This window comes from Anomaloglossus baeobatrachus, chromosome 1, assembly GCF_048569485.1.
Source record: "Anomaloglossus baeobatrachus isolate aAnoBae1 chromosome 1, aAnoBae1.hap1, whole genome shotgun sequence".
Lineage (NCBI taxonomy): Eukaryota > Metazoa > Chordata > Amphibia > Anura > Aromobatidae > Anomaloglossus > Anomaloglossus baeobatrachus.
The window spans coordinates 949,383,509-949,407,664 of record NC_134353.1 but is presented as its reverse complement, the minus strand read 5'-3'; the positions used below and the strand labels follow the sequence as shown (position 1 = coordinate 949,407,664).

General features: G+C 47.9%; 1 protein-coding gene across 1 annotated transcript in view; it reads right to left on the bottom strand.

Moving 5' to 3' along the window:
* LOC142258724 (uncharacterized) overlaps positions 1-23,243 on the bottom strand; it is a 52,117-nt gene extending 28,874 nt beyond the window's left edge. The window contains exons 1-9 of the mRNA XM_075331362.1: positions 23,216-23,243; positions 10,040-10,145; positions 9,062-9,238; positions 8,857-8,980; positions 8,708-8,775; positions 8,404-8,506; positions 6,848-8,046; positions 3,681-3,878; positions 917-920 (exon numbers count right to left, since the gene is read on the bottom strand). Coding sequence (XP_075187477.1) covers positions 917-920; positions 3,681-3,878; positions 6,848-8,046; positions 8,404-8,506; positions 8,708-8,775; positions 8,857-8,980; positions 9,062-9,238; positions 10,040-10,120 — 1,954 coding nt within the window. The 5' untranslated portion in view covers positions 10,121-10,145; positions 23,216-23,243. The remainder of the gene's footprint in view (positions 1-916; positions 921-3,680; positions 3,879-6,847; positions 8,047-8,403; positions 8,507-8,707; positions 8,776-8,856; positions 8,981-9,061; positions 9,239-10,039; positions 10,146-23,215) is intronic.
* Between the last annotated feature and the right edge of the window lie 913 nt (positions 23,244-24,156).

The window sequence follows — 24,156 nt, the reverse complement described above, 5'->3', positions numbered from 1 at the left end:
GTGTAAATCATTTTTGATACGATTAACGAGCGCAAAAGCGTTGAAATCGTATCATCGGTGTAGCGTCGGTCATTTCCATAATATCGGAAGGACCGATGTTACGATGTTGTTCCTCGTTCCTGTGGCAGCACACATCACTGTGTGTGAAGCCGCAGGAGCGAGGAACATCTCCTACCTGCGTCCTGCGGCTCACGCCAGCTATGTGGAAGGAAGGTGGTGGGCGGGATGTTTACGTCCCACTCATCTCCACCCCTCCGCTTCTATTGGCCACCTGCCGTGTGACGTCGCTGTGACGCCGCACGACCCGTCCCCTTAGGAAGGAGGCGGTTCGCCGGCCAGAGCGACGTCGCGGGGCAGGTAAGTCCATGTGAAGCTGCCGTAGCGATAATGTTCGCTACGGCAGCTATCACAAGATATCGCAGCTGCGACGGGGGCGGGGACTATCGCGCTTGGCATCGCAAGCATCGGCTTGCGATGTCGTAGTGTGCAAAGTACCCCTAAGAGATAACAAACTACATGCCAAACTGGAAAAGTGTGTTTTTGCTGTTCAAGAGGTCCAAGTTTTGGGGTACCTGTTGATATCTTTAGGTTTTCAGATGGATCCAGAGAAGGTCCGTGCTGTACTTGACTGGGGTCATCCAGAAAACCTGAAAGCGTTGCAGCACTTTCTAAGATTTACCAACTTTTACCAGAAATTTATTCAGAATTTTGTGTAATTGTAAAGCCTCTCACTGACCTGACAAAAAAAGGGGTCAGATTTCTCTAAATGGTCGGACTCTGGCCAGCAGGCTTTTTTCTCTTTAAAGAGATGTTTTCCACAGCACCTATACTCAGTCAGCCTGATGTTTTACAGACATTTATTGCAGAAGTAAACATGTGGGAAATGTTATTTATTAACTATTTTCTATGACCTCACGCTCCTGTTTAAGAACATAACAATTAAAAGATTGAAAATCGTAACATTTTAAAAAATGTTGTCAATTTTCCATTTTTTTTCCAAATTAAAGCAAAAAATATCATCCTAAATTTACCACTATCATGAAGTCCAATATCTCATGAAAAAACAATGTGAGAATCACCAGGATCCGATGAAGCTCCAGAGTTATAACCTCATAAAGTGACACTGGTTGTAAAATTTGGCCGGGGCATTAGGTACAAAATTGACTTTGTTATTAACGTACCAACTGTAAATAAAAGAGAGGGGGATGATGGACAGGCAGGGTGCGAGAATCACTATCAAAACCCACCCCAGATATTTCCTCATCTGCAGCTGCTGTCAATCAAAAAGCTGTTCATTTCTGTAACTTTACTTGCTTGAGTTTCAAAACCTATACCTCCTAGCTGACCGCTAAAGATATGTATTCAATCATCATGATTGTGCCAGTGTAGCACTGGCTTTAGATTATATAGGAAAATCCTGGTGATTTGTGCGCTTTAAGGATCTAGCATCGTTGCAGCGCTTCTTTTGTGTTCTACTTTTGTATTGCTACACAGATTCCTTTATATTATATAGGTTCTTCGTACCTTTTGCTGTGTATAACTTTTGGGTATACCTCTTCAGAAATTGTATTTTTGACAATCTTGTAGTAACCTTATTAGGTTCAATCTGTGCCATAGTTGTCGCTGTTCTTATAATGATGGATGCGTTTACTTATTGCATGTAATCGCCCATGGTCTTATACTTACCTTAGATACTCTTAACCAGCAATTGCCTATGGCCTTAGGCTTACCTCGTATACCAGTAATTGGTAGTTATATATTATCAAATAGATCTTATATTTTCATCATTCAGCAAGCACTAACTTTGTGTACATTGGATTTTGAAGTTTACCGCTTTGTCATGTTCACTTTCACCATCTAGATACTCTCCTATTCGCGCTGTGTGTCTTTAGTTACTGTGCCCTTTTTGCCAGCACCAGCGAGGGCTGTAGGGGCATCACCATACCAACAAGACGCCATTCTTCTGATATGTATCCACTCCCATCCTGTCGGTAACTAATTGCTAGTTTATTTCATATGACTAATTACAACTGTATTTAAGGCTGGGTTACTCTCTGCAGACCGACATTGTCCCCTCAGGAAGCCACCTGCGCGTGGCGATACGCGTGGGGATGTCCCTCAACCCCCCCCGAACATTTGATCATATATATATATATCATATGTAGTTTAGCTGGTCATCTGTGCTCACACTTTTGGTCACCTGTATTTATACCTCTCTGTAAAGCCTGCTTTACACGCAACAAGATATCTTACGATGTATCGGCAGGGTCACGTCGTAAGTGACGCACATCCGGCATCGTAAGGTACATTGTAGTGTGTGACAGCGACGTGCAATTGCGATTGAACGAAAAACCGTTCATCGCATGCACGTCGTTCATTCCTGACGAATTGAACGTCAGATTGTTCATCATACCCGGGGTAGCGCACATCGCAGTGTGTGACACCCCGGGAACGATGAACAGATCTCACCTGCCTCCTGCGGCTCCCGGCCCACAATGCAGAAGGAAGGATGTGGGCGGGATGTTTACGTCCCGCTCAGCTCCGCTCCTCCACTTCTATTGGCCGGCTGCCGCGTGACGTCGATGTGACGCCAAACGTCCCTCCCACTCCAGGAAGTGGACGTTCGCCGCCCACATCGAGGTTGTATGGAAGGTAAGTATGTGTGACGGGGCTAACTCGTATGTGCGGCACGTTCAACAAATTGAACATGCTGCACATACGATGGGGGCGTTGCAAATCGCATACGATATCGTATGCGAAATTGCAAGGTGTAAAGCAGGCTTAACAGTCATATATTGTGCATATAGCTAGACAATTTATTGCATGTTGTTATTGTTTTGCTGTGGGATACCTTCTCTTATATCTTTTCACACTTGCTTATATTGCCCATCCAAATACCACTTATCAATCTTTTGCAAGCTTCTGTTTTATATAGAGGTTCTAGCAGAACTAGACAGAGTAGCGTAATGGGACCGGAGAGCTAGCAACACACTAACTAGTAGGCAACATTGCTCAGGCACCTCCTCTAAGGGAAGCGATATTACATACCTTTCAAGGTGAGCTGACCCCCAGGATCACTTCCAGGTGATTAGACACCAGCCCTTTAAAAAAAAGGGGGCGTGATCATGCGCACACCCTATGGGCACTCCCAGATGGACTGTATGTGGCCTGGAAGCACATAGGAGCGGGAGACAGGTGAGGAGAAGGGCACCCCCACCAGAGCCTGGGAGGGGGTCATGTAAGGATGCCGGTCTGGTACTAGGTGCTACAGTAACCCCTCCCTTACGCCCCCTCCTTTTCAGGAATCTCCTAAGGAGAAGAGGGACATTAACATTCTCCTCTGGCTCCCAATACCTCTCCTCAGGACCGAACCCCTTTCAATATACCAAGTAGTAGGTTTTACCTCTGACCTCCTTCACTGCAAGGATGGCTTTTACCTCATAGATTTCTTCATCACTGACCAGAGGAGGGGAGGAACCAGAATTTCAGTGAAACCGACTCAGGATGACAGGCTTGAGGAGGGATACGCGAAAGGAGTTGGGGATGCATTGAGTGGGTGGCAACTTCAACTTGTAAGATAACTCATTGATCCGCTGGAGCACCTCGAATGGACCAATAAAGTAGGGACCCAAGTTGTGTGAAGGCATCTTCAGGTGTACATATCTAGAAGTGAGCCAAACCTTGTCTCTGGGATCGAAGAAGGGAGCATCTAGGCGTCTCTTGTCCTCATGTATCTTCATACATATGGAGGACTGCTCCACAGTGGACTTGGACTTTGCCCAGATGTCGGAGAAGGACTTCACGAGGGTATCTGCTGCTGGATTGCCAGAGGAACACAACATAGGACACAGAATTTTGGATTGCTTTCCATAAACCACCTGAAACGGAGACTTGGCAGAGGACTCACTCACATGATTGTTTTAGGAGAACTTTGCCCAGGGAAGAAGCTTGACCCAGTCGCTGTTGTGCTCGTTGACGAAATGGCGGAGGTAGTTCATCAGGACCTGGTTAACACGTTCTACCTGGCTATTGGACTGCAGATGGTAGGCCGATGAAAAGCCGAAACAACATCCAGCATCTTGCAGACAGCTCTGGACACGCTCGGAGCACATGGGGCCTGGAGGCAGGAGAGGACAATGGCGCCCCCACTGAGGCATGGGCGCGGGGGCATATGGAGATGTCGCGCTGGGAAATCAACACTTGAAATTGATCCCTCTGTGTGTAATGACTATCTAATATATGTGTTGCCCTTTTGTATTGAATTACTGAAATAAATTAACTTTTTGATGATATTCTAATTTATTGAGATGTACTGGTATAGTCTGAAGGAAGTAGAGGAATCTAGAAGAGAAGGTGGTGGCTGACAGCAGAGCAGGGGCAGGAGAAGCAGAAAGGCATAAAACAGCATGAAACCGGCAAAAACGGTTTAGGGGGATTTTTAGAAGCATTATCCTTCAGCATTTATGGAAAAACCATAACTGAGTCAGGGTAGTGGACGACCAATCAAAATGTGTGAGATAGAAAGGCGGAGCCAATTCCAAACTTATTTTTATCCTGATGACGGTGGTAACATCATATTTTGACCACAACCTCAAAGTCCTATTCCTAGTACACGAACCTAAGGATAATTAATTTTTTTAAATTAGAAAGTGTTGTAACAAACTGCTACAATCTCGTATATTTATACACAATATGCCGACCAGCTCAATCTAAACTCCACAGGTTCTGATGAAATATTGCACCACCAAAAGGATAACATATATATAAAACCATTGTCATAAGAGTGTCCTGCTCATGAAGATCCACTATTTGCATTTGAGTGAAATCTACTTGTTTTTAGTGTTGTAGGGTTTAAGGATTACTTCCTATCTGGCTGTCCTTTGAAGCCTTAATCCCAGGTGTAGCACTTTTATGACCACACCCCTTTGCTATAAAACATCACGTGTCTTACCATCTGACACCGGTGATAGAATCTCATTCTAAAGCTGACCACTTTAGAAGGAGACAGTCTCTGGAAGAAGCTGAGGAGCCATGACTATTGTATCGGTGGTGTTTTGCAGCATTGAAGAAACATGGAATATTTCCCGTTTGTGCCTTTTTCCCTTCATCTGTCTCCCTTATCTGGTGTTGTATTATTATAGTGGTGAGACTAGTTATCTCATTGGCCTTCTCACTAGCTAGGGTGAGTTCAGGGCAATCAAGAGCATAGGCACGTGACGGCGACAGGTGGGGGGGGGACCCATATACAGACTTTAGGGAACTAAGGATACAGATTCATGTGAGTTGCAGGAGGTGTCCCCTCTCCCTATCTCCAGGGCCTTCCTTCTATACCAACTCTGTTGTCAGCCTTGTGTTGCGCTGACCATTGTGTGTCTGTACACTCTGGTATGACTTGCATATATAAGCACGTACGTTTTAAAGCAAATTATCGATTGTTAACAAGTTTTAGGCGGGCTTTGCACGCTGCGACATCGGTAACAATGTGTTGCCGATGCTGCAGCGATAGTCCCGCTCCCGTCGCACGTGTGATATCTAGTGAAAGCTGCCGTAGCGATTATTATCGCTACGGCAGCTTCACACGCACATACCTGCCGTGCGACGTCCCTCTGGCCGGCGACCCGCCTCCTTCCTAAGGGGGTGGGTCGTGTGGCGTCACAGCGACGTCACACGGCAGGCGGCCAATTGAAGCGGAGGGGCGGAGATGAGCAGGATGTAAACATCCCGCCCACCTCCGTCCTTCTCATTGCAGCCGGGAGGCAGGTAGGTGATGATCCTCGCTCCTGCGGCTTCACACACAGCGATGTGTGCTGCCGCAGGAGCGAGGAACAACATCGCACCTGTCACTGCACCGGCATTATGGAAATGTCGGAGGCTGCAGCGATGATACGATAACGATGCTTTTGCGCTCGTTCATCGTATCAAAAAGGTTTTACACGTTGCGATAATGACTGTGACGCCGGATGTGCGTCACTTTCGATTTGACCCCATCAACATCGCACGTGCGATGTCGCAACGTTCAAAGCCGCCCTTAGGGCACAATTAGACATTAATGAACAAAAAGAAAAAAATCCAGCTCACCACAATATGGAGACAATCCTTGGGCGGTGCACGGATGGAAGGCAAATCCAAAGAGTAGGGAAGAAAAATCCAGCATCCAGGTCCAAATAGTAAAAAGTTTGCTTTATTAATTCATGTTAAAAGCACGGTACAGAGTCCATCAAAACATGATCATGGTAGGAATAGGAAGATGCATTTCGGACGCATAGTGTCCTTAGTCATCTGACCACTAAGGACGCTATGCGTCCGAAATGCGTCTTCCTATTCCTACCATGATCATGTTTTGATGGACTCTGTACCGTGTTTTTAACATTAATTAATAAAGCGAAGTTTTTACTATTTGGACCTGGATGCTGGATTTTTCTTCCCTACTAATTAGACAATGTATAACGTTCTGTGCACATGGTTGGATACATAGATGTTATCTGGATTCTAGTTGCTGATTGTGAAGTTGATTGACAACTGCATACAGAGCCATCATCTCTTTTGTATGACATGCCACTTTATCTTGAAAGTAATTGTTGTATTATTTCTTCTACTGTTTCTCAATTTGTTTATTTTAAGCACTTATATAGCGCCATTCATTCCACAGCTTTACAGACATTATCATCACTGTCTCCATTTGGGCTCACAATATACATTCCCTAACAGTCTTTGGACTGTGGGAAGAAACACAGGCAGAACATACAGACTCCTTGTAGATGTCAGCCTTCTGGTGATTTGCCTAAACAATTGAAAAAATGTCTGCTTTCTTGTGTGCGAGTTCTATGGTGTCTAAAAAGATTTAAGCTATAGATATGTCTTTTTCTGTGTGAGTTTTTTTATGTGAAATCAGATGTGACTTTACTTGATAACACTTTCCACATAGAGAACATGAGTATGGCTTCTCTCCTGTGTGAATTCTCTGATGTATAACAAGAGCTGATTTATGGGTAAAACATTTCCCACATTCTGAACATGAAAATGGCTTTTCCCCGGTGTGAATTCTTTGATGTATAACAAGAGCTGATTTTTGGGTAAAACATTTCCTACATTCTGAACATGAATACGGCTTTTCCCCTGTGTGAGTTCTTAGATGATCAGCAAGGGTTGATTTACTGCTATAACCTTTCCCACATTCTAAACAAAAAAATGGCTTCTCCCTGGTGTGAATTCTCATGTGTATAACAAGAGCGGATTTGTGAGGAAAGCATTTCTCACATTCTGAACAACAAAACGACATCATTCCTGTGTGAGTTTTTAAATGTACAATAAGCTGTGATTTCTGTGTAAAACATTTCCCACATTCTGAACAAGAATACGGCTTCTCCCCTGTGTGAGTTTTTAGATGTTTAACAAGCTGTGATTTCCGAATAAAACATTTCCCACATTCTAAACATGAAAATGGCTTCTCTCCTGTGTGAGTTTTTATATGATTATTAAGCTGTGATTTCCAAATAAAAGATTTCCCGCATTCTGAACATGAAAATGGCTTTTCCCCGGTGTGAGTTTTTAGATGTACAACAAGGTGTGATTTTTGTGTAAAACATTTTCCACATTCTGAACAAGAAAATGGCTTCTCCCCTGTGTGAGTTTTTATATGTACAAGAAGCTCTGATTTCCAAGTAAAACATTTTCCACATTCTGTGCATGAAAATGGTTTTCCTTTGTCAATTCTCTTATGTGAAATTAGATCTAACTTTCTGGTAAAACTCTTTGCGCACTGATTACATGAATACGGCTTCTCTCCACTGTCAAATTTTAGATGTACAAGCTGTGATGTCAGAGTAAAACTTTTCTCACATTCTGAACAAGAGTATGGCTCCTTCCCTGTGTGAGCTCTTTGTTGTTGAACACCTCTCGTGTGGCTATTATTTTGCTGAACATTCTGCGGTGAATCTAGAGATTGTTTTGACGCATCAGATGACGGATATTGGGTGTGAAAGGCTGAGGGTTTATCTGGGATAAAGACTTGCTCTTCAGATATATTCTGTATAATGCCATAATCTTCTGTCAAAAGAAAAAAACAGATTTTGTAAATTTTAAACACTATAAATTTAAACTTTGGTTTTCACTGGCAATGTCAGGACACTGACTACAGTACCGTTGTGCTGCCCAACTAGTGATGGTCTTATTACCAAGACGACTCTTGTACAATTCTAAAAAGAAATTACCTAGAAATTAGGTAATAATATTGATTATATCCAGAATATCATACCTGGCACCACAAGCACAGTGTCCATGGCTGCCATATATAAGGCGATATAAGAGGAATTACACTTTATGATACCATAAAACTGAGTGTTTAAATACTCTATAAAAAGAAAAGGACAGAGAACAGTGCGTTATTTAATGGTCTGTACTCACCAGACAAGTGATCTGTAGGAATCTCCTCTTTACTCCGCTGATCGCCCCTCACATTTCTCTCTGGTGAATTAATATTGTTCAGATCTTTATCCGGATCCAAAAGCTGCAAAACAAAATATTGTAAAAGTCCCCGGGAATAATGGAGATAAGATCCGGACATGTGAGGTCTGTGGTCAGCTGTGATTCTGCCGTCTCCACCGCTCTCATTACACAAGTATAAAACATCTAATACTGGAGGAGAAAACAAGACTGAACATAAGGAGGTCACAGCCGTCTACACCTCATAGGGGAGATCTCCATCTACCTGAGGATCCTGTGGAGGAGGAGGAGGAGCGGGACATCTCTCTGGGGTCGTCCTCGTACTGGAGAGACCTGCAGGAGACACAGACAGGACGGACATCATTATTACATACAGATAATTATAGGCCGGGTGTATTCAGTCCTGTCTATTACCTGGTGATGTGCGGGGCTGGGGCTCCTCCATCATCACCTCCTTGTACCACTCCTTGTGTCCTTCTAGATACTCCCACTCCTCCATGGAGAAATAGACGGTGACATCCTGACACCTTATAGGAACCTGACAACACATGATACCGTCATCACCCAGAATCCTCCAGTGCCGTCCTGTATAATGTCCCAGCATTCCCAGCAGTGTCACCTCTCCAGTCAGCAGCTCAAGCATCTTGTTGGCAAGTTCTAGGATCTTCTGGTCATTGATGTCCTCATGTATCCGGGGGTGAGGTGGAGGCCCCGGGATTGGGCTCAGGGTTCCTCCACATCCTTCAGACACAGGGGCCTGACAGCGATCACTAGAGGTCTTCAGTACTGTGTAATCCTGAGTGTGGAGACATTAATAATATCATTACAGACATTTCCAGAGTCCATCACCTCCCCGGTCATATCCTCTGTTATTCCCATAGATAATGATGTAATGTGATGACATCAGAACCTCTCACCTCCCCGGTAATATCCTATGTTATTCCCATAGATAATGATGTAATGTGATGACATCAGAACCTCTCACCTCCCCAGTCATATCCTCTGTTATTCCCATTGATAATGATGTAATGTGATGACATCAGAACCTCTCACCTCCCCGGTCATATCCTCTGTTATTCCCATAGATAATGATGTATTGTGATGACATCAGAACCTCTTACCTCTCCGGTCATATCCTCTGTTATTCCCATAGATAATGATGTAATGTGATGACGTCAGAGCCTCTCACCTCCCCGGTCATATCCTCTGCTATTCCCATAGATAATGATGTAATGTGAGGACATCAGAACCTCTCACCTCCCCAGTCATATCCTCTGTTTTTCCCATAGATACTGATGTAATGTGATGACATCAGAGCCTCTCACCTCCCCGGTCATATCCTCTGTTATTCCCATAGATAATGATGTAATGTGATGACATCAGAGCCTCTCACCTCCCCGGTCATATCCTCTGTTATTCCCATAGATAATGATGTAATGTGATGACATCAGAACTTCTCACCTCCCCGGTCATATCCTCTGTTAATCCCATAGATAATGATGTAATGTGATGACATCAGAACCTCTCACCTCCCCGGTTATATCCTCTGTTATTCCCATAGATAATGATGTAATGTGATGACATCAGAGCCTCTCACCTCTCCAGTAAGATGGAAGATTATTTCCAGGGTGAGGTGTAATATCCTCTCTGCCATATTTTCTCTGACCTTATTCATCATTGATGGGTGAATCAGGAAAAATCTCCTATTTAGGAAAGAAACAACAGAAGATTCTTTATTAAAAATAGGATAAAATGAGGGGGCGTGGCCGGAGCTTCATGGAGCAGGACGCCTGAGGGTTGAGCTCCTCCACCCGGGATTAAACTAGCCCTTTACATCAGCTGAAGAAACCCACCATGGGAAAGAAAAAGCTCCCAAAGACGCCCAAGGACCCCAGCGCTACATCAGCGACCACCCTGGACTCCTACCTGGTGAGGGAAATGCCAGAGGAGCAGGAGGACGCACAGGCCACTGGAGCCGTACAGCATCCATGCGCTCTGACGGCTGCAGCGGCACTGTGTGCAGGAGAGACCGAGCGGGATTTACCCGCCCGCATCACAGATGAGGAGAGAAGAGAGGGATTCGTGGAGGTCGGAGTCACAGACGGAGGGGGAGGTGAGGAATCTACGGGTGTCGGCGAGCGAGGGGCCTCCCTCGTGGGCAAGATGGCGGCTGCAGTGGAAGGGACGCGAGGTGACTCACCCGAGCGCCGACAGGAGCGGGACCGCAGCGTGCCAGGTGAGAGTGTGTGCCCCCGGACCACCAGGCAAGCCAGCAGGTTCACCTTCTCCCTAGATGCGGGCCCCGGCAGTCCGACGGAGACGGTGGTGATAGTGCCGCCCCTCCCCCCTATAGAGATCTTGGAGCGTGGCGGGGGCTGGAGCCCAGCTGCTTCCTCTGATGATAAGCAGAGAGGAGCCGGTGATGAGGATTGGGGTGAGGCAAACATGGAGTGGGGTAGCCCCAGCTATGAGCAGGAGTGCGGCCAGAGGGTAGAGGAAGGGGAAGCCCTAGAAGAGGCACAGGAGAACAGAAATGAGGCTACACTGCCTGCTGGAGTCCCCCAGCCCCCATGGGACAATCTAATTAGCAATAAGGATGATCTTTTGTCCTCCCCACTGGGACCACCAATGCTGCAAAATGAAAATCTCACCCCCAGGCCCCAGAGAGCCCACAAGCCAGCTAGGAATGCAGGCTTGCAGGGTTCAGATCCTGCAGCCCAACAGAAGGGGACCCCCAAGCTCCCACCTGGCCCGTCTGATAGGGATACTGTCAAGAGAAAGGCCCCGGAAAATAAGTCCACCGGACCCCCACATTCGCAGCCTGCAGGCCCTCCAGCAGACTGTGCGTCAACTCCCCACCAAGAGCGATTTTCAGGCACTCATCTCTGAGGTTAAAGATACCTGCAGATCCGAAATAGCGGCAGTCCGCCAGGATGTTGCTTCCATCTTTGATAGAGTAAATCAGCTGGAAAGGACCATAATGAAGCTAGAACAACTACCCGTCACCTCCAGTCCCAATCCTCCTCCCAAACCGAAGTCATAAGAGAGCTACAACGCCATATAGAAGATCTAGACAACAGAGGTAGGCGCCAAAATATAAGGGTCAGTGGTGTCCTGGAGGCCCAAGCGAAGGAAGATGTTACAGCAATTCTGCAGACTATATTCAACTCACTCCTTCAGCGCCCTTCGGACAATCCAATCCCTATGGATAGAGCACACAGGGCCCTGCGCCCAAAAAATTTAAAGGGGAACCCAAGAGACATTATCTGTCACCTCACTGACTTCCAACTTAAAGAGGAAATAATGTTTAAGGCACGGCCGCCAAAACAAGTGATGTACCAAGGCACCAAGATCCAACTATTTCAGGACCTCTCATGGATAACGCTGCAGCAGAGGAAGGTCCTTCGCCCATTGTTGTCGTCCCTAAGGGCCAATGGCATATTTTATAGATGGGGATATCCGTTCAGCCTTTCTGCGCGGCAAGGAGAGACGTCAGCCAGCCTTCGGACCCCTGCGGACCTGGATTCCTTCTGTCGGGCATTTGACCTTCCCATCCTGGACTTACCGGACTGGACTTTGCATCAGCAGATACCGCAGCTTTCCCAGGCCTGGCAGCCAGCCACCACATTGTGTAAGCGGTGATCCAGGAGTGCGAGGGAAGGAGGACCCACCTGAACGTAACCTCTCGTGAATTCACGACTACCTTGCGAACTTGATAGGGGTTAATGGGCTCACCTATGTTGCCTTTTATTTCTTGGGGATTTTCTCTTTCTTAAAGGATCCCGGGGGGGGTCTGGGACCCGTAAGTTTGGTTTTGTGGAGTTTCGTCACTCACCCTACCGACGGAGCCGTACCAATTTATTCGCACTTTGGTTTTATAGTGCAGGTTATAATTAGTGCGACAATCTCTACTCTGGGAGAGGTCGGCTCTGGCGCTGGGATAGTGGACGGTTGGTATTGATTACCATACACCTATCCTATTGCATAATTGCAAAGTTTTTACTCTTCAGTAGATTATAGTTATGTTTAGGTTTGTTTGTTTATGTCCTGGTTATATTCACAGGTATGCAACCCACCAAAGTCTATATACTTTATCTCAGAAGGGCTTGGGGAGTACTTTTGTCACACATACCAAACGGCAGTGCCAGGCACTAGCCCCCACACTAGCATATATTGAAGTCTTGAGATGGCTAAGTTAATGAGCCTTAGGGCGGCTTTGCACGTTGCGACTTCGCAAGCTGATGCTGTGATGTCGCACGCGATAGTCCCCGCCCCCGTCGCAGGTACGATATCGTGTGATAGCTGGCGTAGCGAACATTATCGCTATGCTAGCTTCACATGCACTCACCTGCCCTGCGACCGTCGCTCTGTACGGCGACCCGCCTCCTTCCTAAGGGGGCGGGTCGTGCGGCGTCATAGCGACGTCACAAGGCAGGCGGCCAATAGCGGCGGAGGGGCGGAGATGAGCAGGATGTAAACATCCCGCCCACCTCCTTCCTTCCGCATATCCTACGGAAGCCGCAGTGACGCCGGTAGGAGATGTTCCTCGCTCCTGCGACTTCACACACAGCGATGTGTGCTGCTGCAGGAACGAGGAACAACATCGGACCGTCGCGTCAGCGTAATTATGGATTACGCCGACGCTGCACCGATGATACGATTACGACGATTTTGCGCTCGTTAATCGTATCATCTAGGCTTTACACACTACGATGTCGCATGCGATGCCGGATGTGCGTCACTTTCAATTTGACCCCACCGACATCGCACCTGCGATGTCGTAGTGTGCAAAGCCCGCCTTAATGTTAAGGGGCTGAATTCAGATGTAAAGAGGAGTCTGGTTCTTCAGGAGATGCGAAAATCAATGGCGGAAGTGGTGTTTCTACAAGAGACACACTTCACAGAAAAAAAGCTCTTTCAATTTTTCCCGCCATTGGTTTCCCCAATCCTTTTCGGCCACAAATACAAAGAAGAAGGCTGGGGTGGCTATACTGATTTCCCGCACTTGTCCATTTAGGGTAGAGAGGTGTGATGCAGACCCCTCGAGTCGATACCTCATAATTCAGGGCACCCTGAAGGGGATACAGCTAGTGTTGTGTAACCTCTATGCCCCAAATTCTAATCAAACTAGATTTGTTTCTTCGGTCTTATCACTCCTTCCGTCAGACCGGGGGGCCCTACACATCATAGGGGGAGATATTAATATTGTGTTTTCAGAAAGGGCGGATAGAATGCTTGCACCTTCACACTCTGCAGGCTCACATAAAACATTTTACCTATCTACTGGCTTCCGCAAACTGATCCATACACACCAACTATTTGACTTGTGGAGAATTGACAACCCGACGGCAAGACAATACATCTTCTTTTCACACCCCCATAATTCGCATAGTCGAATAGATTATTTTTTCGGCAATGTCCTCACACTCAGAACACTCCAACAAGCACAAATAGGCAACATCACGTGGTCGGACCATGCCCCTCTGATAATATATCTTAATTTAACAAATGCCCCCTCAAAAAGAACCCATTGGAGACTGAATGAATCCTTACTCACCAATATCACCTCCCGTGAATCACTCCGTAAGGCTATACAGAACTACTTTACGGAGAACTCTCAGTCTACTCCATCGTTCCCGATGATATGGGAGGCCCACAAGGCAGTTATTAGAGGGGAGTGTATAGCCCTTTCGTCTAAGCTTAAAAAGGACTCATAGCGACTTTACCGCCAATATGAGACAGATCTCCGTTCAGCAGAAGCTCTACTCCACACCCATCCCACCAAGTCCCGCCTGAAAAGGGTGATAGACCTGATAACTAAATTAAAAGAAATCTCACATGGGAAAATAGAAAGGCTCTTACGCTACTCTCGCCAGAAATATTATGAATACGGTAATAAACCGCACACAATGCTGGCTAGAAAGCTTAGGGATCAAACCATGAATTCAGCCCCTTGTGCCATAAAGGACACTTTAGGCACCCCTCATTACGACCCTACAAAAATTGCCCAACTTTTTCATGCATACTACACGTCCTTGTATTCTATCCCTCCGACACTATCAATGTCCCACCCAGACAGAACAAAAATAGTAAACGAGTACTTGACGGACTGCCACCTCCCAAGACTGTCCCAAGAGGCCCTAGATGACCTTAATCGAGAAATATTACCAGACGAGATTAACCAGATCATTAAGGACCTTCCAAACCATAAAGCCCCGGGCCCGGATGGGTTTACGTACCTATACTATAAGACCTTCGTAGGGGAACTGTCTCCACATCTGACTCAGCTATTCAAACTTTTTATGACAGGGGAGGAGATCCCAAATACATTTCTACTCTCTTACATAACTGTCATCCCCAAAACAGGTAGGGACCCTATGGAGTGTTCGAGCTACCGCCCTATTAGCCTCCTAAATTCTGATCTTAAAATATTCACCAAATTATTGGCAGAACGTCTAAATAATTGGCTCCCACAGCTGGTCCATAAAGACCAAGTGGGATTTGTCCGCTACCGGCAGGCGGGGGACAACACCCGAAGGATCTTGGATCTAGTGGAGGTGGTGAACAGAGAGGCGGCGGAGGCACTTCTCTTGGGATTGGATGCGGAGAAGGCTTTCGACAGACTGGACTGGTCCTTCATGTTTTCCATGCTGGGCCACTTTGGCCTGTCGGGGCCATTTGTCTCCGCCCTGAGGGGTCTGTACTCTCTTCCTGCGGCGACCATTCGCCTCCCACACGCACATTCAGGGCCTCTCCCTATCCGAAATGGAACCAGGCAGGGCTGTCCACTGTCCCCTCTCCTATATGTTCTTAGCATCGAACCGCTGGCGGCACAGATTCGACTTAATCCGGATATTATGGGGGTCAAGGTTCGGGAGAAGTCCTTGAAAGTAGCCCTGTTTGCGGACGACGTCTTACTGTCATTGACTAATCCTGCCATCTCCCTACCATATTTACATGCAGTGCTATCTCAATATGCCAAACTTTCGGGGTACAAACTTAATTCGGATAAAACAGAAGCCTTACCCCTCAACATCCCAGAAGCCAAATTGCAGTCCCTTAAACAAAACTTCAAGTATTCTTGGAGATCGGATTCCCTGCGATACCTAGGAGTCAAAATAACCCCCAACTATAAGGCTTTATACCAGGCAAATTTTCCACCCATGATACGCGATTTTGAAAATAGCCTTAAAAAATGGTCATCTTTACAGATCTCGTTCCTGGGTAGAATTGCCACAATTAAAATGTCGGTCATTCCTAAATTTTTATATTTATTTGAAACACTCCCGGTGCGGGTTCCCTTGGGGGTCCTGAAAAGAGTCCAATCAACACTCCTGCAATTCATATGGCACTCGGGAAGGCACCGTATCCCAGATTCGGTTATGTGTGCACCCCGTGTAAAGGGGAGCTTGTCATGCCCAATTCTAAAACTTTACTACTACGCCTCACACCTACGTAGCCTGGCCTCTTGGATGACTCTACCGGCTTACAACAAGTGGACGGAGATAGAGAAGCTTTGGATGGCACCCTATCATCCAGGCTCCCTAATCTGGGGCCGCCCTAGTGAAACCCCCTCCAGAGAGCTCTTGGGCCCAATGGCATTCACAAGAGAGATTTGGCAGCAGTGTAGAATGAAATATCAGCTGTCGTAACAGACTTCTCTGTTAACCCCTTTCCTGTTTACCCCACACCTGATGGAGGGTATGAGTCCGGGGGTGATGGGGCTGTGGGCAAAGACGGGCCTGTACTGTTTCCGAGATATAGTTAACCCGGTGACTCTAAAATTAAAGCCATTTTCAGACCTACAATACCAATATAACCTACCTTTTCATCTGTATTTCTCATACCAACAAATAACACATTTCTTTACAGACATTATGGGACTGACGGGGGTGTGTCACCCAACCGCATTCGAGACCCTACGCTCTGGCTGGACCTCGACCAGAGGATTAATCTCAGTCATTTATAATATACTGATAACTGGGGATCTTTTGGATACTGTGAAACACACGTACATGAGGAGATGGGAGGGTTGGATAGGACGCCCACTATCGGACGCGCTCTGGTCAGTGATATGGGCCAGGACATTCCGGTCCTCAATTAGCACTCTCTACAAGGAGAACCAAGTTAAAATCCTCATGACATGGTACCACACTCCAGAGCTCTTACATAAGTGTAATCGTAACTACCCGGATGTATGTTGGAGGTGCGGCCTTGGAGGAGTATCTTTATACCACATTTTCTGGACATGCTCAGCCATCGGGGGTTTCTGGGAGGAGGTAGAGTCACTGATGGGCAGATTGGTTGCCAGAAGTGTGTCCAGGGACCCGGTGGTGTTTTTGCTAAATGCCCTCCCGTCATCCCTAAGCAAATCGGAATTAAAACTCCTACTTCATATCCTTACAGCTGCTAAATGCCTAGTCTCATTATTCTGGAAGAGGGCGGCCCCTCCGTCTGTCTCTGATCTATACGCCCGGATAAAAGATGTTAGAAATATGGAAAAATTGACAGCCCAGCTCAATAATACCATGGATGGTTTTGTAGCCACATGGTCTAGTTGGGATGAGCTTGTGGACACCTACCAAATTTAAGGACGAAAATAGGCTTATGATAATACGTTCTCCTCCTATACACAACCGTGAGGGGATGTGCGAAGGCTCCACCGGGTCCCCTTGGGATTGGTCCCAGTGTCTCCCATCCTCAGATTTATCCAATGACCGAACCCCGCCCACCCTTCAATTGACATTCAGTATGTGTATGACATAGCATATTTGTACACACACCTGTGAAATGTTTCGTTTACTTTTGAAAATGTATATTTTCTTTTGTCGTATAACATGTTAAAAAAACTCTTTTTTGAAAATAAAAAGTTGAATAAAAAAAAAAAAAAAATAGGATAAAATGATGGTAAAAAAAATTTCAACAACTGGAAAACACAAAATTTAACCAGAGACACTAAACAAAAACATTTGAGGTGCTTGAAAGTTTCAGAATTTTCAATATTTCTGCATAAATTTGACCATAAAGAGGTTGTCTAATTAACAAAGTTATTTTTACTCAATAAATCTTGGAATAATAATAATTTCCACAATTGGATGTGGTTGAAAAAATCTCCTGTGCTGAGAAAATCTTATATATGTGTCCCTGCTGTGTACTGTGTAATGGCCGTGTCTGACCGTATATGGCATGGTCTGATCATACCACATCTCTTGTGCCGGGGAGGACACAGAAGATAGTAAACAAATAGCACAGCACGAGATCACAAGTTTTTTTTTCTGTGAGGTAAAACATTAAAAAAAAAAAAAAGAGGCAGGGAAATGTTTTACCTCACAAAAAGAATCAATAGGATCCCATGCTGTCTTGTCTGTATACTCTTTTGTGTCCTCCCCAGCCAAGGAGATGCGGTATGATCAAACCATGTTCCTCTACAGTCAGACCCAGCCATTACACAGTACACAGCAGGGACACATATTTAAGATTATCTCAGCACAGGAACATTTTATATAATCACATGCAATTTTGGAAATTGTTTATAGCATTTAATAAGGAGATTTCTGAGGACTCAATAAAATGAGGTGTTGATGCACAATCTATCTCTAAGGCCCGTTTCACACGTCAGTGAAAAACACTGACGTTTTTCACTGGCGTGTAAAACACGCACATGTCCCTCCGTGTGCCGTGAATTACGGCACACGTGGGTTGTCTAAGTGCAATGCGGGCTCCGTTCTCCGTGGCCCGTGATTGCACTTAGAGATTAACTCACCTGTGCCCGCTCCCGCTCTCCATGGTGCTGATCGCTCCCGCGGTGCAGCATCCGGCCGGCGCTGACCCCTGCAGCAGCTGCTTCCGGGTCGGCTGTGTCGTGCATCATGAATATGCGCGACAGTAATCAGCCGGCTCAGAAGCAGCAGGGAGGACGGGCTGCAGAGGACATCGCTGGAGCCGGGTGAGTAAAAATGATTTTTATTTTAGAAGCACGTTTTTTTCTGGCACGTGTTTCACGGACCACACCACTGCGTGGTCCGTGGAACATCAGTGATGCCAGAAAAAAATGGACATGTCTCCGTGCGCCAATCACGGACACGGGTGTACGCCGCATGACATGTGCAGTGAAAAATCACTGATGTGCGAGCAGACCCATTCATTATAATGTGTGTGCGTATGTCAGTGATTATGGTATGTTTAAAAAAAAATCACAAACGTACCAGAATCACTGACGTGTGAAAGGGGCCTAAGGCCTTTTTCACACGTCCGTGAAAATCACGCACGTTTTTCACGGACGTGTCAAAGGTGCGTATTGCCCTTTGTGAGCCGTGTTTATGGCACACGTGTGTTCTCCGTGATAACACACGGAGACCGGGAACTTTCTACCCACCTGTCCCTGGCTTCGCTGTCCGTGGTGATGATCCTCAGTCTCCGGTCCTGCCGACTCCCCGCTGCTGCTGCTTCTGGCCGCAGTGAAGTGAATATGCAATGAGCATAATGAGCGGCGGTCGACAGCAAGTGACAGCAGCGGCAGAGACTGCAGGGCTGGAGAAGGTGAGTAAAGTGTTTGTTTTTTTTCTCACAGACACATGTGTTTTCTCCGATGCGTGTCACACGGAACACATCCGTGTGGTCCGTTTGCGTTCCATGTGACCCGTTTGCGTTCCGTGTGACACTCGTGATGCCAGAGAAAAACGGACATGTCTACGTGTGGAGCACTTGGGCACACGTATGCTCCACACGTACACACGGTCCATGGCAGAATACGCACGTGAGAGCAGACTCATTGATTTTAATGGGTCTACGTGTGCCCGTTTCTCCGGTACGTGAGGAAACGGACCAAACACGTACCGGAGACACGGACATGTGAAGGAGGCCTAAAGACTTAATAGTCAGCCCCTTCCCACTGAGACATATTGTATAGAAATAGAGGATACTAGAGAAGATTTTCTACCCTTTCCAGGTGTGGTCATCTAACAAAGATCACTCCAGAAACAAGACTTCTAATGATCTGTGAGTTCACAAAGGAACCAAAGACAACCACTAAGCAACTAACGGCCTCTTTCACATTAACTAATGGTAATATTCATGAGTTTACTGCATAACAATGATGTGCATGGCATGAATGGAAGGAAAACATGACAGCCCATCTGCAGTGTGATGGAGATCAAACAGACAAGTGAGAAGATAATTGGAAAAATGTTTTATGGACAGAAGAGACAAGAACACTGTATGGTATCAATGACAAGCATTATGTTAGGGGAAAGAAACCTGCATTATGCAGTCTCTACGCCATGTGTAGTTCGGGGCCTGTCGCTCTCTCTCTCCCTCATGTGTAGTGCGGGGTCTGTCGCTCTCTCTCTCCCTCATGTGTAGTGCGGGGTCTGTCGCTCTCTCCCTCATGTGTAGTGCGGGGTCTGTCGCTCTCTCCCTCATGTGTAGTGCGGGGTCTGTCGCTCTCTCTCCCTCATGTGTAGTGCGGGGTCTGTCGCTCTCTCTCCCCCATGTGTAGTGCGGGGTCTGTCTCTCTCTCTCCCCCATTTGTAGTGCGGGGTCTGTCGCTCTCTCCCCCATGTGTAGTGCGGGGTCTGTCGCTCTCTCTCCCCCATGTGTAGTGCGGGGTCTGTCGCTCTCTTTCTTCCATGTGTAGTGCGGGGTCTGTCGCTCTCTCTTCCCATGTGTAGTGCGGGGTCTGTCGCTCTCTCTCTTCCATGTGTAGTGCGGGGTCTGTCGCTCTCTCTCCCCCATGTGTAGTGCGGGGTCTGTCGCTCTCTCTCCCTCGTGTAGTGCGGGGTCTGTCGCTCTCTCTCCTCCATGTGTAGTGCGGGGTCTGTCGCTCTCTCTCCCCCATGTGTAGTGCAGGGTCTGTCGCTCTCTCCCTCATGTGTAGTGCGGGGTCTGTCGCTCTCTCTCCCTCATGTGTAGCGCGGGGTCTGTCTCTCTCTCTCCCCCATGTGTAGTGCGGGGTCTGTCGCTCTCTCTCCCCCATGTGTAGTGCGGGGTCTGTCTCTCTCTCCCTCATGTGTAGTGCGGGTTCTGTCGCTCTCTCTCCCCCATGTGTAGTGCGGGGTCTGTCGCTCTCTCTCCCTCATGTGTAGTGCGGGGTCTGTCGCTCTCTCTCCCTCATGTGTAGTGCGGGGTCTGTCGCTCTCTCTCCCTCATGTGTAGTGCGGGGTCTGTCGCTCTCTCTCCCTCATGTGTAGTGCAGGGTCTGTCGCTCTCTCTCTCCTCCATGTGTAGTGTGGGGTCTGTCACTCTCTCTTCCTCATGTGTAGTGCGGGGTCTGTCGCTCTCTCCCTCCATGTGTAGTGCGGGGTCTGTCGCTCTCTCTCCCTCATGTGTAGTGCGGGGTCTGTCGCTCTCTCTCCCTCATGTGTAGTGCGGGGTCTGTCGCTCTCTCTCCCTCATGTGTAGTGCGGGGTCTGTCGCTCTCTCTCCCCCATGTGTAGTGCGGGGTCTGTCACTCTCTCTCCCTCATGTGTAGTGCGGGGTCTGTCGCTCTCTCTCCCTCATGTGTAGTGCGGGGTCTGTCGCTCTCTCTCCCTCATGTGTAGTGCGGGGTCTGTCGCTCTCTCTCCCTCATGTGTAGTGCGGGGTCTGTCGCTCTCTCTCCCCCATGTGTAGTGCGGGGTCTGTCACTCTCTCTCCCTCATGTGTAGTGCGGGGTCTGTCGCTCTCTCTCCCTCATGTGTAGTGCGGGGTCTGTCGCTCTCTCTCCCTCATGTGTAGTGCGGGGTCTGTCTCTCTCTCCCTCATGTGTAGTGCGGGGTCTGTCGCTCTCTCTCCCTCATGTGTAGTGCAGGGTCTGTCGCACTCTCTCCCCCATGTGTAGTGCGGGGTCTGTCGCTCTCTCTCTCCCTCATGTGTAGTGCGGGGTCTGTCGCTCTCTCTCTCCCTCATGTGTAGTGCGGGGTCTGTCGCTCTCTCTCTCCCTCATGTGTAGTGCGGGGTCTGTCGCTCTCGCTCCCTCATGTGTAGTGCGGGGTCTGTCGCTCTCTCTCCCTCATGTGTAGTGCGGGGTCTGTCGCTCTCTCTCCCTCATGTGTAGTGCGGGGTCTGTCGCTCTCTCTCTCCCTCATGTGTAGTGCGGGGTCTGTCGCTCTCTCTCTCCCTCATGTGTAGTGCGGAGTCTGTCGCTTTCTCTCTCCCTCATGTATAGTGCGGGGTCTGTCGCTCTCTCTCTCCCTCATGTGTAGTGCGGGGTCTGTCGCTCTCTCTCTCCCCCATGTGTAGTGCGGGGTCTGTCGCTCTCTCTCCCTCATGTGTAGTGCGGGGTCTGTTGCTCTCTCTCCCTCATGTGTAGTGCGGGGTCTGTCGCTCTCTCTCCCTCATGTGTAGTGCGGGGTCTGTTGCTCTCTCTCCCTCATGTGTAGTGCGGGGTCTGTCGCTCTCTCTCCCTCATGTGTAGTGCGGGGTCTGTCGCTCTCTCTCCCTCATGTGTAGTGCGGGGTCTGTCGCTTTCTCTCCCTCATGTGTAGTGCGGGGTCTGTCGCTCTCTCTCCCTCATGTGTAGTGCGGGGTCTGTCGCTCTCTCTCCCTCATGTGTAGTGCAGGGTCTGTCGCACTCTCTCCCCCATGTGTAGTGCGGGGTCTGTCGCTCTCTCTCTCCCTCATGTGTAGTGCGGGGTCTGTCGCTCTCTCTCTCCCTCATGTGTAGTGCGGGGTCTGTCGCTCTCTCTCTCCCTCATGTGTAGTGCGGGGTCTGTCGCTCTCGCTCCCTCATGTGTAGTGCGGGGTCTGTCGCTCTCTCTCCCTCATGTGTAGTGCGGGGTCTGTCGCTCTCTCTCCCTCATGTGTAGTGCGGGGTCTGTCGCTCTCTCTCTCCCTCATGTGTAGTGCGGGGTCTGTCGCTCTCTCTCTCCCTCATGTGTAGTGCGGGGTCTGTCGCTCTCGCTCCCTCATGTGTAGTGCGGGGTCTGTCGCTCTCTCTCCCTCATGTGTAGTGCGGGGTCTGTCGCTCTCTCTCCCCCATGTATAGTGCGGGGTCTGTCGCTCTCTCTCTCCCTCATGTGTAGTGCGGGGTCTGTCGCTCTCTCTCTCCCCCATGTGTAGTGCGGGGTCTGTCGCTCTCTCTCCCTCATGTGTAGTGCGGGGTCTGTTGCTCTCTCTCCCTCATGTGTAGTGCGGGGTCTGTCACTCTCTCTCCCTCATGTGTAGTGCGGGGTCTGTCGCTCTCTCTCCCTCATGTGTAGTGCGGGGTCTGTTGCTCTCTCTCCCTCATGTGTAGTGCGGGGTCTGTCGCTCTCTCTCCCTCATGTGTAGTGCGGGGTCTGTCGCTCTCTCTCCCTCATGTGTAGTGCGGGGTCTGTCGCTCTCTCTCTCTCATGTGTAGTGCGGGGTCTGTCGCTCTCTCTCTCTCATGTGTAGTGCGGGGTCTGTCGCTCTCTCTCTCCCTCATGTGTAGTGCGGGGTCTGTCGCTCTCTCTCTCCCTCATGTGTAGTGCGGGGTCTGTCGCTCTCTCTCCCTCATGTGTAGTGCGGGGTCTGTCGCTCTCTCTCTCTCATGTGTAGTGCGGGGTCTGTCGCTCTCTCTCCCTCATGTGTAGTGCGGGGTCTGTCGCTCTCTCCCCCATGTGTAGTGCGGGGTCTGTCGCTCTCTCTCTCTCATGTGTAGTGCGGGGTCTGTCGCTCTCTCCTCCATGTGTAGTGCGGGGTCTGTCGCTCTCTCTCCCTCATGTGTAGTGCGGGGTCTGTCGCTCTCTCTCCCTCATGTGTAGTGCGGGGTCTGTCGCTCTCTCCTGTAGTGCGGGGTGAGGAGACATCTAGAGCTTGGAGAACATGCACTGACCTCCACCTCAGAGCCGGCACCGCCTGTGCTCACAGGACCTGTGTGATGTCATCGTCATGTGATCAGTCACATGATCAGGGGCTGCTCCAGGGGGCTCGGTTGCGTCTAGATCAGAGTTGATTTTTTGTGCTCCTCTGATCTAGCTGCTTCAGTAGTGAGCCGGCTATATCAGAGTTGATTTTTTGAGGCCTCATTTTTTCCACTCTGATTTAGCCGGCTCACTACTGAAGTGTCTAGATCAGAGTGGGTTTTTTGTGGTCCTCATTTTTTCCACTCTGATCTATCCGGTTCACTGCTGAAGTGTCTAGATCAGAGTTGATTTCTTGAGGCCTCGCTGTAGTCACATGTTTGTGGTCACCTCATTTTATCCACTCCGTTCTCGCTGCTTCACCAGTGAGGAGGCTAGATCAGAGTTGATTTTTTGATGATCTCTGTGATCTTTTCTCCATACAGCACAGTTCAGTTTCTACAGCAGGGGCTGGAATCAGATGTATAATTGGAATGATTTCATGTTTTTATTTATTAGATGCTCACACTGTTATATTTATTATTTTTTTCCAAAGGGCAAATTTTTATTTTCATTATTATTATAACTTACATTTTATTATTATTTTTTACAATATAAATAATTCCACACAGCGCTGATTGTTCAGTTTTGCTGGAATTTTAATTTTACCGTATTTCCACAAGTCGTGGCCGCATGACTGACATTGAAAGAGTGGGCGGAGCCTCAGAAGGAAAAACGGAACCGCGCAGCTGACAATCTTCATAACTTACCATATTGGATCAGAGTGGATTTTTTGAGGATCTCTCTGTAGCCTTCATTATGTACATTTGGTACTGAAGTGACTGAAATTCAGTTTTTTGAAGAGTGGGAGGAGCCTCACGGCGAAAAACGTAACAGAGCGCAACCGAGAAAGTGCTTATAATTTCACACATTG